We start from the raw sequence: 15,217 nt of genomic DNA on the forward strand, positions 1-15,217 counted from the left end.
GGGCTCACCACTCATTTTTCGTACACAGGCAGTCACAGTGAGTGATTAGAGAAGAATAACAATAGTAATAATTTTACAGCTAATAATATATTTAGTGATTTGTCCTAAGGCCATAGTTGGTGTTGTAGTCTACATTTGAACCTAGAAACATTTGGCTCCAGGTTTGGAGGTTTTAAAAAAAATTTTTAAAGACTTTATTTATTTATTCATAAAAGACACAGAGAGAGGCAGAGAGACATAGGCAGAGGGAAAAGCAGGCTCCCCATAGGGAGCCTGATGTGGGACTCGATCCCTGGAACCCAGGATCATGCCCTGAGCCAAAGGCAGACACTCAACCGCTGAGCCACACAGGTGTCCCTTTTTAAAAATTTTTTAACTGCACTATAATCCATAAAGGAAAAAAATCAGGAAATAGACCTCCAGACGTAAACATGGAACCCAAAAAGAGCTTGAGAAAAGACACATACCTTGTGGCCTTCCTAAATTTTATGAACCTGGAATGAGCAGATGTGTGCCACAGAAGTGAGCCCTCCATGCATAAAAAGTTTGCCAGTGCTGGATACCGAGTAGGTGGCAGCAATAACTATAATGCCTATCATCCCCCATTTAGAGAAATATACCTTACTACAGGCATTAGGTAAATGCTCTGGGGAGTGAGGGAGTAAATCAGAGTACAGGGTAAGTCTAGCTCTTTCCTATTCCTCCAGTGTCATCTGACACCATGCTCTGCCAGCCTCCCTCTACTTCCCCTTCCCCATATTCCACCCACACTGGTTTAGTACATGCCATGGTTCTTCAAACAACAGGGATGACCACAGTGTTTGGCACCTGGTAGGCACTAAAGATTTTTCTGAAGGAAGGAGTAAAGGAAAAACAGAGGGAGAGACAGAAGAATAGAAAGGAGACACTTCAGAAAATATTCCCTAAAGTGGGCCTTAAGGAAATAATAATATGTCCATCTGCAAAGACAGGAGGAAAACAAGATGAGAAAATAAGGGTGTTTCAAACAGAAGGAAAAGCAGGAAGAGTGACTATGCATGGCATGTTGAGCCAACACCAAAAGCATAACTGTAATCTAAACATCAGTACGAGAACAGTAACAGCAGATGGAGTGGGATGGGTGAGCAGGGCCAGATGATGATGGGTACAGGGAGCTTTCACAAACGGTGTAGTGGCACTATCATATTTGTGTTTTAGAATAGGTCCCTTGCTTGCAGAGAGGATGGCTATCAGGCACGAAAGATAAGAGGCAGTGGAAGACTGAAACAAGAAGAACAATCAGGTCTGTTGTAGGAGTCCAGATAAGTGATGATAAAATGCCTGAATTTGAGAGAGAGCACACTATAGTGGGTTTTAACCCCAATTCTGCCATTGACTGGATTTGTGATCTTGGATAAATCAGTTTGCCTCTCTAGGCTGAGAATATTTGCCCTATATATTTTGCAGGGTCGCTTTGAGCAGCTAATAATATAATTGAGAAAATACTTTGGAAACTTAAAGCACTAGAAATCATATGTCATTACTAAAGAGGTGGAAGAGAGAAAAAGAGATGAAGAGGACAACTGAGAAACAGCGATCTTCCCAGACGTACATTCTATGGATGAGAGAGTCTTCTCTGACATCTCCCTTTTTCTCATTTTGTCATATATCAGTTGAAAAAATTAGGGAATTTTTTTTTTTAATTTTCCCTCAGCAATAAAAGAAATAAAGAATACCTGTAGGGGTGACAGAGTAGGAATTTCACACCTACGTTGTGAATGGTAATCTCACATATGCCATTTCTTCTAATTGCACAATATTCTCTAGAAGAAGGTATTATTATCCTATTTTTACTGATGAGAAAACAGTCTCCAAAAGGTAAAATGAACCCTAAAACCTACAGAACACTTCTGAAAGAAATTGAGGAAGACACAAAGAAATGGAAAAATATTCCATGCTCATGGATTGGAAGAATTAATATTGTGAAAATGTCAATGTTACCCAGGGCAATTTACACATTTAATACAATCCCTATCAAAATACCATGGGCTTTCTTCAGAGAGTTGGAACAAATCATCTTAAGATTTGTGTGGAATTGGAAAAGACCCCAAATAGCCAGGGGAATATTGAGAAAGAAAACCAGAGCTGGGGGCATCACAATGCCGGATTTCAGGTTGTATTACAAAGCTGTGGTCATCAAGACAGTGTGGTACTGGCACAAAAACAGACACGTAGATCAATGGAACAGAATAGAGAATTCAGAAGTGGACCCTCAACTTTATGGTCAACTAGTATTTGACAAAGGAGGAGAGACTATCCACTGGAAAAAGGACAGCCTCTTCAATAAATGGTGCTGGGAAAATTGGACAGCCATATGCAGAAGAATGAAACTAGACCATTCTCTTACACCATACACAGAGATAAACTCAAAATGGATGAAAGATCTAAATGTGAGACAAGATTCCATCAAAATCCTAGAGGAGAACACAGGCAACACCCTTTTTGAACTCGGCCACAGTAACTTCTTGCATGATAAATCCATGAAGGCAAGGGAAACAAAAGCAAAAATGAACTATTGGGACTTCATCAAGATAAGAAGCTTTTGCACAGCAAAAGAAACAGTCAACAAAACTCAAAGACAACCTACAGAATGGGAGAAGATATTTGCAAATGAACTATCAGATAAAGGGCTAGTATCCAAGATCTATAAAGAACTTATTAAACTCAACACCCAAGAAACAAACAATCCAATCATGAAATGGGCAAAAGACATGAACAGAATTCTCACAGAGGAAGACATAGACATGGCCAGTAAGCACATGAGAAAATGCTCCGCATCACTTGCCATCAGGGAAATACAAATGAAAACCACAATGAAATACCACGTCACACCAGAGAGAATGGTGAAAATTAACAAGGCAGGAAACAACAAATGTTGGAGAAGATGTGGAGAAAGGGGAACCCTCTTGCACTGTTGGTGGGAATGTGAACTGGTACAGCCACTCTGGAAAACTGTGTGGAGGTTCCTCAAAGAGTTAAAAATATATGTGCCCTACGACCCAGCAATTGCACTGCTGGGACTTTACCCCAAAGATACAGATGCAGTGAAACGCCGGAACACCTGCACCCCGATGTTTATAGCAGCAATGTCCACAATAGTCAAACTGTGGAAGGAGCCTCGGTGTCCATCAAAAGATGAATGGATAAAGAAGATGTGGTCTTGTATACAATGGAATATTACTCAGCCATTAGAAATGACAAATACCCAGCATTTGCTTCGACGTGGATGGAACTGAAGGGTATTATGCTGAGTGAAAAAAGTCAGTTGGAGAAGGACAAACATTATAAGGTCTCATTCATTTGGGGAATATAAAACTTAGTGAAAGGGAATAAAGGAGAGAAAATGAGTGAAAATATCAGTGAGCGTGACAAAACATGAGAGACCCCTAACTCTGGGAAATGAACAAGGGGTAGTGGAAAGGGAGGTGGGTGGGGTGTTGGGGTGACTGGGTGATGGGCACTGAAGGAGGCACTTGGCAGAATGAGCACTGGGTGATATGCTATATGTTGGGAAATTGAACTCCAATAAAAAATTAAAAATAAAAGGTAAAATGAGTTGCCTTAAGTCACACAGCTAGGAAGTGTCAGAGAGCAGAGGCAGCATTCAAGCAAAAATCTGATTCTGGAGTCCATTCTCTCAAACATTATACCATGGAAGAAGTTTGTTATTTTGCCATCAAAGCAGTTGTTATTAGAATTGATATTAGTAATTGTTAAGATAGACAAGAAGAAGGCAGTTGTTGCAGGCCACTAGGAATAAATCTGCTTATTCTTTTGGAAGTCGTCTGTTGATCACCTACTATGTGCATGGCCATATCCTGGACATTGTATGTACAAGGCTGAAGAGGGCAACACAGACATATAAGCACAAAATGTTCATGACTACATGGACATGGCAGGTGCTACCAAAGAGGCCCAAAGAAACTTGGAATCACAGGTTAAGGAAGAATGAATTCTTTCTGAAGAGGTCTGGGATGGTTTCCTGAAGAAATAACATTTTATCCGGGTATTAAAGATTGAGTAGGAATTCACTAGGTAGAGGAGTGTAAATACTGGAGAGAGACATTCCAGATAAGGAGGACACATAAGCAAATGCAAAGAGATAGGAAAGAACATAAGGTAGTTTGGAAATGGAGAGATGTCCAATCTGAATGAAGTGTACTGTACACTATGAGCTTGAGAAGGAAGGTTGACAGGAAAAAACACATGGACATGAGCCTGGAAAGGTAGTTGGGGCAAGATAATTAAAGCCCTCAAATGTGCCAAGCTAAGGAGTATGTACTTTCATACTGGAAGAAACAAGAAACCAACTAAGGTTTGAAATCAGGAGATAATATAATTTGATTTACTGCTAGTAAAATAACTCTGGTGGCAGAGTAGAGATTAGAATGGAGTCAGGAGGTAGACAAACTAGTTAAGAGGCTATTGATATATGATTATGAGGTTTGGAACCAATCTAGATTCCACAGACTTTTGGTAAAACTAATGGAGCTTGGTGAGAAGGATGGAAATAGTGAGAATTAGTGGCTGATTTTATAGTTTCTTGCTTGAAACTTGGTAGATGGTGATATTTAACAAAGATTAAAAAAATGAGAGCAGGAAGTTGGAGTGTCATGGAAAGGATTAGAAATCAGTTTCATTTTTAGACACATTGTATTTGGGGCAATACAAAATAATAATAGCTGGCATTGATTGAGTGCTCCAGGTATTGTTTTATATATATTTTTAAGTAAATTAACTTGAGAGAGAGAGAAAGACCTATAGAGTGAGCGAGTGCTAGGGGAGGGGCAGAAGGAGAGGGAAAGAGAGAATCCTAAGTAGGCTCCATCAGCAGCACAGTGCCGGACATGGGGCTCCATACATTACCCTGAGATCATGACCCAAGCCAAAATCAAGAGTCCATGCTTAACCAGCAGAGCCACCCAGGCACCCGCAGGCATTGTTTTAAATGCTTTGTATGTATCATTGTATGTATCAACTAATTGAGATCCCCGCTGACTAGGTAATTGGAAATATAGGTTTGGAATTCAAAAGACATGTCTGGGCTGGAAATATAAATTGTACTATACATCAATGTATAGGAGTCATAGTTAAAAACTGTTGAGGCAAGAAGAAGGCAAAGTATAAAATGCTAAGAAATAAAGCACCATTTTAGGACCAGGGAGTAATGAAGTTTATAAGCTCCATGACATCAAAGATCATACTTGCCTTGTTCACCACTGTGTCAACAGAGTCTGGCATACTATTTAGAATACAGTGTTTGCTCAATAAATAAATGTTGGATGAATGAAATAAAAATTTCAGAGAAGTATTAGGAGCAACAATGAGACACAATGTCTTGAAAGTCAAAGAAGGAAAGGTAGTTTCAGAATGATTGGAAAATGCAAAACACTGTAGTAGAGGGATCAGAATTGTGGTTACCAGAGGTGGAGGATGGGAGGAGGGAGAATCGGAGGAAGGTGTTTCAAAGGCACGAAATTTCACTTATAAGGTGAATCAGTACTATGGATGTAATGTACAACATGATGACTCCAGCTAACACTGCTGAATGGTATATAGGAAAGGTGTTAATAGAATAAATCCTAAGAGTTATCATCAGGAGAAATTTTTCTTTTTTACCTTTTTAATTTTTTTCAATTGTATCTAGATGAGAAGATGCTAAATGTATTGTGGTAATCATTTTGCAACATATATAAATCAAGCCATCATGCTGTATGTCTTAAAGTTATACAATGATATAGGTCAGTTATTTCTCAATAAAATGGGGGGATAACCCCAATAGTAAGTCAGATAAAATGAAAGGAATCCATTCTGCTTGGTAGTTAGGAAGCCATTAGTAACTTGAAGGAGGGCAATTTTGGAGAGTAGTCTCAGTCTAGACTGTAATAGGCTTTACCCCTAAGGGTAAATGGTTGTTGAAGAAGAGTAGACAATGAGCAGGAATTTGATGGTAATAGGATGGAGGCGGTTAGAGTTATGGAGAAAAAAGCTATGGTTTTTTATTATTACTTGTTTTTATAATGGAGGAGACTTTACTATTGTTTGTAGAGCAGAAAAGAAGTCAAGGAGAGAGATGAATTAAAGATGGATGGTAAGAGTGGATAATTGCTCTTAGCTAATTTTCCCATCACTATTTTCCTTTGAGCACGCTTTTCCTTTTATGTACATTTAATTATATTATATTTTATTTATTTATTTTTTAAAGATTTTATTTATTTATTCACGAGAGAGAGAGAGAGAGAGAGAGAGAGAGAGTCAGAGACACAGGCAGAGCAAGAAGCAGGCTCCATGCAGGGAGCCCAACATGGGGCTCAATCCCGGATCCCCAGGATCACACCCTGGGCTGAAGGCGGTGCTAAAGGGCTGAGCCACCTGGGCTTCCCTTAATTAGATCTTAAAACAAGTAAGAGCCCTATGATCTACCTCACTGGGACACTTAGTCAGCTTAAAAGGACCGGATAGTTTAATACAGTATGGCCCTTTCCTAATACATTCTTTCTACATGTGCATGTCCTGTCATCTATAGAGGATAGGACAAGTCTGTACTCCAAGCATGGTGGGTGAAATTATGGAAATATCTCCATAATCGAGGCAAGTGAAAACCAACACGTATTGATAATTGGTGTCAATCTATTTGCTTCATTCTTTTAAAAATTTTTATTCAATTTATTTAAACTAAAAAAAAACCCAGTTCATCCATTCCTCCCACCCCCTACTCCATGCCTCTTGCAATCACTGATCTGATCTCTGTATCTATGAGCTTGGTTTTTCTTTTTTAGGTTCCACATATAATAAGATAGATCATATTATATCTGTCTCTCTCTGACTTATTTCATTTAACATAATGTCCTTGAGTTCCATCCATGTTGTTGCAAATGGCAAAATTTCATTCTTTTTGGCTGAATGATATTCCATTATAGATATATATACACACTACAAATTCTTTATCCACTCAGAATCAATGGATAATTAAGTAGTTTGCATGTCTTGGCCATGGTAAATAATGCTGCAGTGACTATGAGGGTATATATGTTTTTTCAAATTTGTGTTTTCATTTCCTTCAGGTAAATACCCAGAAGTAGAATTCCTGGATCACATGGTGGTTCTATTTTTAATTTTTTGAGGAACTTCCATACTGCTTTCCATAGTAGTCACACCAATTTACATTCCTACTAATGTTGTACATGGATTTTCTTTTCTCCACACCTTTGTCAGCATTTGTTATCTCTTGTCTTTTTGATACTAGCTATTCTAACAGGTGTGCAGTGATATTTCTTTGTGGTTTGAATTTGCATTTCTCTGATGTTTAATGATACTGGGCACCTTTGTATGTGCTTGTTGGCCATCTGTCTTCTTTTGAAAAATGTCTATTTGGATCCTCTGTCCAGTTTTTAAATAGGATTGCTTGTTTTTTGCTTTTTGTTTTTTGTTTTGTTTTGTTTTGTTTTGTTTTTTTTTGCTATTGAGTTGTATGAGTTCTTTGTATTTTTTTGGATATTAGTATTTATGTATGACTTGAAATTATTTTCTCCCATTCAGTAAGGTACATCTTCATTTCATTGACGGTTTCTTTTGTTGTGCAGAAGCTTTTTTTGTTTGATGTAGTCCCACTTGTTTATTTTTAATGTCAGATTCAAACAATCATCTCTAAGAGTTATGCCAAGGAACTTACTGCCTGTGTTTTCTTCTAGGAGTTTAATGGTTTCAAGTCTTATATTTAAGTGTTTAATTCATTTTGAACTAATCTTTGTGAATGGTCTAAGATATTGATCTAGTTCCATTCTTTTGCATGTGGCTGTCCAATTTTTCTAATACCATTTATTGAAGAGACTGTCCTTTCCCCATTGTATATTCTTGCCTCCTCTGTCAGAGATTAATTGGCCATATATGTGTGAGTTTATTTCTGGGCTCTCCATTGATCTATGTGTTTTTTATGACAATACCATACTGTTTTAATTACTAGAGTTCTATAATATAATTTGAAATCAGGGCATGTGATGCCTCCAGCTTTGTTTTTCTTTCTTGAGATTGCTTTGACTATTTGAGGTCATTTGTGGTTCTATACAAATTTTAGAATTGTTTGTACTATTTCTGTGAAAAATACCACTGAATATTGATAGATTGCATGGAATCTGCATATTGTTTGAATAGTATGGAAATTCTAACAATAATAATTATTTTCAATCCATGAGCACTGAATATGTTTCCATTTATTTGTGTCTTATTCAATTTCTTTATGTCTTGTTTTCTTTTTTTAAGATTTTATTTATTTATTCATGAGAGACACAGAGAGGCAGAGAGGCAGAGACACAGGCAGAGGGAGAAGCAGGCTCCATGCAGGGAGCCCTATGTGGGACCCCATTCCAGGACTCCAGGATCACACCCTGGGCGTGAAGGCAGGCACTAAACCCCTGAGTCACCCAGGGATCCCTAATGTCTTGTTTTCAATGGACAGGTCTTTCACCTTGGTTAAACTTATTCCATGGTATTTGACTCTGTTTGATGTATTTGTAAATGGGATTGTTTTCTTAATTTCTCTTTCTGATAGTTCATTAATAGTGTAAAGGAATGCAACATACTTTTGTGTATTAATTTTGTATCCTGCAACTTTACTGAATTCATTAGTTCTAACAGTTTTTTGATTGAGTCTTTAGGGTCTACATATATCATCATGTCATCTACAAATAGTGACAGTTTTACTTCTTCCTTTCCATTTTGGATGCCTTTATTTCTTTTTTTTGCCTAATTACTCTGGCAAGGACTTACAAGATGATGTTGAATTGTTTCATTCTTATATTAATGAAGTCATTAGGGAAATAGCATACTTAGCTCCTGTGATCTGGCTTGATTATAAGATTATAGTACCTAAGGGAATATTTGCTGGAGACTCCATAATGTACCTAAAATCTAACAGACTATTGATATTCATAGTCAATACAAATGCCCTCATCCCTGAACAAGCCTTAGAAAGTGACAACTTGTTTATTCTAAAATCCAAAACTGGGCAGCCCTGGTGGTGCAGTGGTTTAGCGCCGCCTGCAGCCCAGGGCATGATCCTGGAGACCCTGGATCGGGTCCCATGTCAGGCTCTCTGCGTGGAGCCTGCTTCTCCCTCTGCCTGTGTCTCTGCCTCTCTCTCTTTGCATCTCTATGAATAAATAAATAAAATCTTTAAAAAAATAAAAATAAAAAATAAAATAATATCCAACACTATAGGGTTTTTTTTTTTTTTAATGTCACAGATTACTTTGGCAGTCTAGTGAAGCCTATGGATTCCTTTTCAGAATAATATTTTTTAATGTATCCAATAGAATACATAGGATTACAGTGGAAATGAATTATATTGAAATATAATCATCAAAACATATAATAAAACAAATTTGTGATATGGAATTATATATCTCCTTCTTTAGTAGCATATTAAATAATATCTACTTCCCCTCCTCTCCTGTTTCAAAATATGTTTGTATTTGACCTGTCAATAATGTAGCTACATTATCATCGAAGTGTTATCCACTTATGTAGTCATTTGAAGATTCATTTGATGATATACTCATACATATGGATCAGTATTCTTAGTCATCCCAATAATATATATGTTATATATTGTGATTATTCATAGCTAACTGATATAGGACATTTGCTAGCATGCAAAGCAGAAGACTACTTTAAAATTTCATATTAAGAAAATGAAAAGACCAGGCATCAGCTACAGCTTGGGAGAAAATATTTGCAAGTTGTAATGTATGGCAAAGGACTTGTATACAGTATGTACAAAGAACTCTTACAACTCAATAAGAAGGAGACAAGCCAATCTTAAAACGGGCAAAAGATTTAAATAAACATAAATATAAATTTTTCATATGACCTAGCAATTCCATTTGTATATATCTCCTCAAGAAAAATAAATTGTATGTCCACACAAAGATCTGCATGTTAATGTTCAAAATAGCATTATTCATAATAGCCAAAAAGTGGAAAGAACCCAATGTCCATTAACTGGTAAATGTACAAAAAATGGGGTATATACATAATGGGATACCAATATTAAAAGCCAATACCAATAGAGTAAAATACTGATGCATGCTACAACATGAATGAACTTCAAAAACATTATACTAAGTAAAAGATGCCAAACACAAAAGATCACATATTATATAATCCTATTCTATTTATATGTAATGCCCAGAAAAGACAGATCTATAGAGGTATAAAAGTAGATTTATGTTTGTTTGGGGTTAGGGGTGGGAATGAGGATTAATTGTGACTGGATATGAAGGATCTTACTGGGGTGATGAAAATGTTCTAAAGCTGGATATGGTGACAGTTGCACAACTTGGTAAATTTATTAAAAATCATAGACTTGTATACATAAAATGGGTGAATTTATGGTATTTAAATTGTATCTCAATAAAGTTGTTTTTTAAAAAAAAGAAAGAATTATTAGAGACACAGCCCTAAACAAGGCAAATACTCCTCTTGATCCTTAGAGTAGGAAGAAACTTTTTCCATCTCTGATAAACTCGAACACTCTATTCATACTTCGATGGCTGTAATTAGGACTGAATATCACAGTGGAAAGGACCAACTTGAGCAAATTACAACTTTAAGGAAAGAAGTTTGTATTTCAATCAGACTTTGATATGAATACGGCTAAGGCATTTTATGTATGCTCTTTACAGAACGGGATAACCAGACATATATTTTCTCCCTTTTGCCTCTTCTCCACCCAAATAACTCTTGCTGGGCTTTGGCTTTAATGATGCTTGGTTGTATTAGAAGTTTCATGAAAGTAGATTAGGGGCAAAGTGGGAAGAAAAAATAAGGACCCTGACTACTTTGGTCACATATTTTAACTGCTAGACATGTTGGCCCATGGTGATATACAAATCTTTCTAGTTTTTACTTTAACACAATGCAGACACATACAGATAGTAATTTATCATTAGGTATCTTATCTTTTAAGGAACATAATGACCATCATTGTCTGAGAAAGTAACATCCTAGAGAGTTAGAGACTATGTTTAAATAAATCTTTGTGTGCTGTGTCTCAGGCACTTAATAACCAAAAACGATTATGGATATTCTGAAATCCTAGGTTCTATCTCATTCAGATAAATTGTGCAAGTAGTTTACCTCAAAGAAGATCATCACTCTTTGAAAAGAAATTTAATGGAAACTCATTCTTTAATCCCAGATTTTGACATTTAGCTTCCTATCCCTTTGAATAGCACTGCTTTATAAACTCTGACAAAGAACAATCAAAAGCACCTAAAGACCCCATCTCAAATGCTCACCAATATTCTATTATTGGCATCCAAACTCTCACAGCAAACAAACTTTCCTTTTTTTAAGATTTTATTTATTTATTCATGGAAGACACAGAGACACAGGCAGAGGGAGAAGCAGGCTCCATGCAGGGAGCCCGATGTGGGACTGGATCCCGGGTCTCCAGGATCACGACCTGGGCTGAAGGTGGCGCTAAACTGCTGAGCCACCCGGGGTACCCGCAAACAAACTTTCTTATAGAGAAGCACAACCTAGCTCCTTGTAAATCTATTTGTAAGTTATTTTTCATTAATATTAGTTAAACAAGGTACAGAGAATTAAAAGAACTAAAACCATTTGAAAGGTGAAAAACATTACAAACCAGAGGATAAACTGGAACTGAGAGGAGATGAGAACCATCCAATATATATGAGAATCCACTACAAAGAGTAAACGGGAACAAAAAACTTCCCTTCAAAAAAGTCACCTTTTGGGGCAGCCCAGGTGGCTCAAGGGTTTAGCCCCGCCTTTCAGCCCAGGGCCTGATCCTGGAGGCCCAGGATGGAGTCCCATGTTGGGCTCCCTGCATGGAACCTGCTTCTTCCTCTGCCTGTGTCTCTGCCTCTCTCTCTCTCTCTCTCTCTCTCTCTCTCTCTGTCTTTCATGGATAAACAAAAATAAAATTCTTAAAAAATAGTCACCTTTTGAGATCTTATTCTGCGGTACTCCTCTTTTTTGCCATTTTCCCCAAAATAAAAAAAAAAAAAGCTTTACACTGCCAAATATTCAGAAGTAACAGTGAATGAAGCAGCTCTGGATGTAAATAAGGTAAAAAATATTGTCAGTGTAGTTCAAGGTTTATTTTAGTCTTACCAGGGTCACTCACACTGACATAGCAGGTGAAATCGTAAAACAATGAGACAGAATCTGAAATCCACAGACCAAAGCAGGGCTTGATTTTGGAGACACACTTCAATACTTCTAAGAATTAAAGCACAATCCTCTAGTGACTTTTAAGGATATCAAGTGAAAAGATGCAGTGTTTGGGAAGTCTCTAGCCATCTAGAATGATTTGTTAATGCTTTTCCCCAAAAGTACACTGAATACAATCATCTAGAGTCTGAAAATAAAGGTTTTGCTGGAGGGTATGCTGCCCAAGCATAACATTTTTACAAGTGGCAAGATTCCCAGACAAATTGTTAACTAATCAAAACCTGGCATTTCCAATAAATGCAGTATTAAGCCTCCAGGTAACACATAACTAAACTCGTGTATTGGGGGAATCAGAGAAGTACACAGAACCCTAGATCAGTAATCCTGTTGACAAAGTCTAGAATTTACTTACATAAGAGCTGATGTCCTGAGTTGGGGGCTGGTAGAGGGTGTCACAATATGTTAAAAGTCAAGTATTCTGGCATCATTTTCTTTTCACAAGATAAATCATTTCACTTCATTCTGACATGTTCTTAAAGATATCTGCCAGGACAAAGTAATCCGCCCCCCTCCCCCAATAAACATATTAGCTGATTTTATTGGGTTGAATTAAGTATGGCTCTATAAATAGTATTTAAAATATTGAAGTATTTGAAATACAGCCAATCATTTTAAATTGTCAAACCCACAAGGTAAATATTTGGAATATATATTAATCTGTCATCTATAGGGAGCGTGACCCTGGCTATTAACAGTTTATTAAATAAAGCAGTGAAATAGGACTCGATAGTCAAACAACTTCATGTATGAATTCAGCGGTTAACTTTATTTCTGCCAGCATAAGTAGCTAGTGAGACTGGAAAACTGCACTATCTCTGATTATTCGGGTCATCCCACCTTTGGTAAAGTATCCTCGTAATTACACTGGGGATGTCTTTACTCTCTGGGGTCCATTAAACTTTTCTTGACCAAATGTCTACAGAAATTCCTTTGCCTGCAGTCCCTAGCTGATTTGATGGATGATATCTAAGCAGCCTATGAAATATTAACTTTCAAATATTTTTTTCTATTCTAAACATTACCTTTTAACTTTCTTTTTCTTTTAATTTTTATTTATTTATGATAGTCACACACACAGAAAGAGAGAGAGAGAGAGAGGCAGAGACACAGGCAGAGGGAGAAGCAGGCTCCATGCACCGGGAGCCCGCCGTGGGATTCGATCCCGGGTCTCCAGGATCGCGCCCTGGGCCAAAGGCAGGCGCCAAACCGCTGCACCACCCAGGGATCCCTACCTTTTAACTTTCTGATGACACAGAAAACCCGTGAGAGGTAACAGCAGATAGAAATTGAACATCATCATGTGGTATTATTCTGTTCAGGTAGTTAGAGTCTAGATGTTGTCATCTGGTACTATCAAAGGACTCCCAAACAAATACTTAAGTTTAACTTCCATATCTTTCCTGGCACTTTCAAGTCCCACTCCTTGTGCTCTCCTCCCACTCTCAAACTTGTGTGCCAATTCATGTTCATGTAGACCAGGCAAACTCACATTTCTTCTGCCTTGGAGATAGATGCTGAGAAAGGCATCATATGTCAGTTATCTTAAGTCATCTGGGAAGAAGCTCAAATATGTGTGCCTGCTTCTTGTGTCTTCTACTTTTATTTTCCCCACGCATTAGGAAGTTTTGTGGCAGAAGATGCCTGAGTCACCAAGGCATAAGCGTGACACTGTGCTATCCCTAAGAACCCCATTAACTCCCACTATAAAGGAGAGTGATGGGAGCTCTGTTTCACAGTGCAACCTTCTGCAACCCCCTAACACAAACACAGGAGCTGGAGTGAAGTGGGGGTTCAAAGGAGGAGGGGGGAGAGGGATCGGAAAAGAGACTCACGGCTCCTGCCAGTTCCTCAGTCAGGCACAATGTAACCAGGAGCAGCCACAACCTGAAACAGGAGGAAGGGTGAGTAACATGGGCTCTCTAGGTTCCGGGGTCCTCCTATGTCCATAGTCCCCGACCCCTTTTTGCTGCCTGCCCCGCCCCCACTTTCTCTGCAAAGACCTAAGTACAAGTATAGTCCCGGTAGGCAAAGTAGCTCAAAGTAGGAAAGAGGGAGGGGAACTCAGCGCAGCAACAGCTCACCCAGGGTGCATGCTTGCGGCTCCTCCGGAGCTGGGTCCCGGGAGACAGCTAAGCGGCTTCACAGCCCAGGCTCATCAGGGCTCCGCTGATGCTTGGCGGTTGCTTCCTTATTCAGGAGGACGGGCCAGGGGGGCGAAGTGGCTCATTTTGGAAGAAACTAACTCAGCTTCTAGATAGAAGTGCCCCCAAAGGAAAACAGCGGTGCCCGCTACAACTTGCCGCACTCAAAAGATAGTTCCCTACACCCGGAGAGGAAGGAATGGAGGGGAAAGGGGCGGGGCTGTCTGCCGTCAATCATCCCCCCTACCTTGAGCTGCCAGGCGTCTTTCTCACATTCAGGCACCTCTGCACGTAACGTTCCCACGCATCTCCATAGCTTCAAGCGCAGGCCTATAGAGACCTATACACTAAGTTCTAAGCAACTATGCAGCTTCCATGAACCACTGTTAACTATTACACATAAATAGATTTAGGGCATAGGACTCCTGCAGATGGGCCCCAAAGTGCCCATGCATGCTAGCCCAAATGCCTACAACACTTATTCCAATTGATTGTATGTATATTCAGCTCTTGGGGGTGCTGCTGCTGGTGGTGGCTTCTGGAGTTTTAAATCTACCCAAAATTGAGTAGAATCTATGTCTAAGTAGGCCCCCATGAATAGGTCCAAAGCCTTGAAAGCCTCTCAAGTGGCAGATTCGAGTCTGAAATAAGAGAAATGTTGTGAAGAAATCTTGAGCAAATTCCTGGCAGACCCTCCAAGGAGTCCACACAAAGTATTTTCTGGCCTGTTAGTACTTTAACAGATCTTTGAATCAGGATTACCAAAGTAATGCTCA

At 38.6% G+C, this 15,217-nt stretch overlaps 1 protein-coding gene across 4 annotated transcripts in view; it reads right to left on the reverse strand.

The window, feature by feature from the left end:
• The window catches only part of COL4A6 (collagen type IV alpha 6 chain), a 282,819-nt gene extending 268,171 nt beyond the window's left edge, over positions 1-14,648 (reverse strand). For all 4 annotated transcript variants that reach the window (XM_072743211.1, XM_072743210.1, XM_026014914.2 and 1 more), the window contains exons 1-2: positions 14,382-14,648; positions 14,133-14,184 (exon numbers count right to left, since the gene is read on the reverse strand). In XM_072743211.1, the coding sequence (XP_072599312.1) occupies positions 14,133-14,184; positions 14,382-14,392 (63 nt within the window). In that variant the 5' untranslated portion in view covers positions 14,393-14,648. The remainder of the gene's footprint in view (positions 1-14,132; positions 14,185-14,381) is intronic.
• Positions 14,649-15,217: the final 569 nt, after the last annotated feature.

Source organism: Vulpes vulpes, chromosome X (assembly GCF_048418805.1).
Source record: "Vulpes vulpes isolate BD-2025 chromosome X, VulVul3, whole genome shotgun sequence".
Lineage (NCBI taxonomy): Eukaryota > Metazoa > Chordata > Mammalia > Carnivora > Canidae > Vulpes > Vulpes vulpes.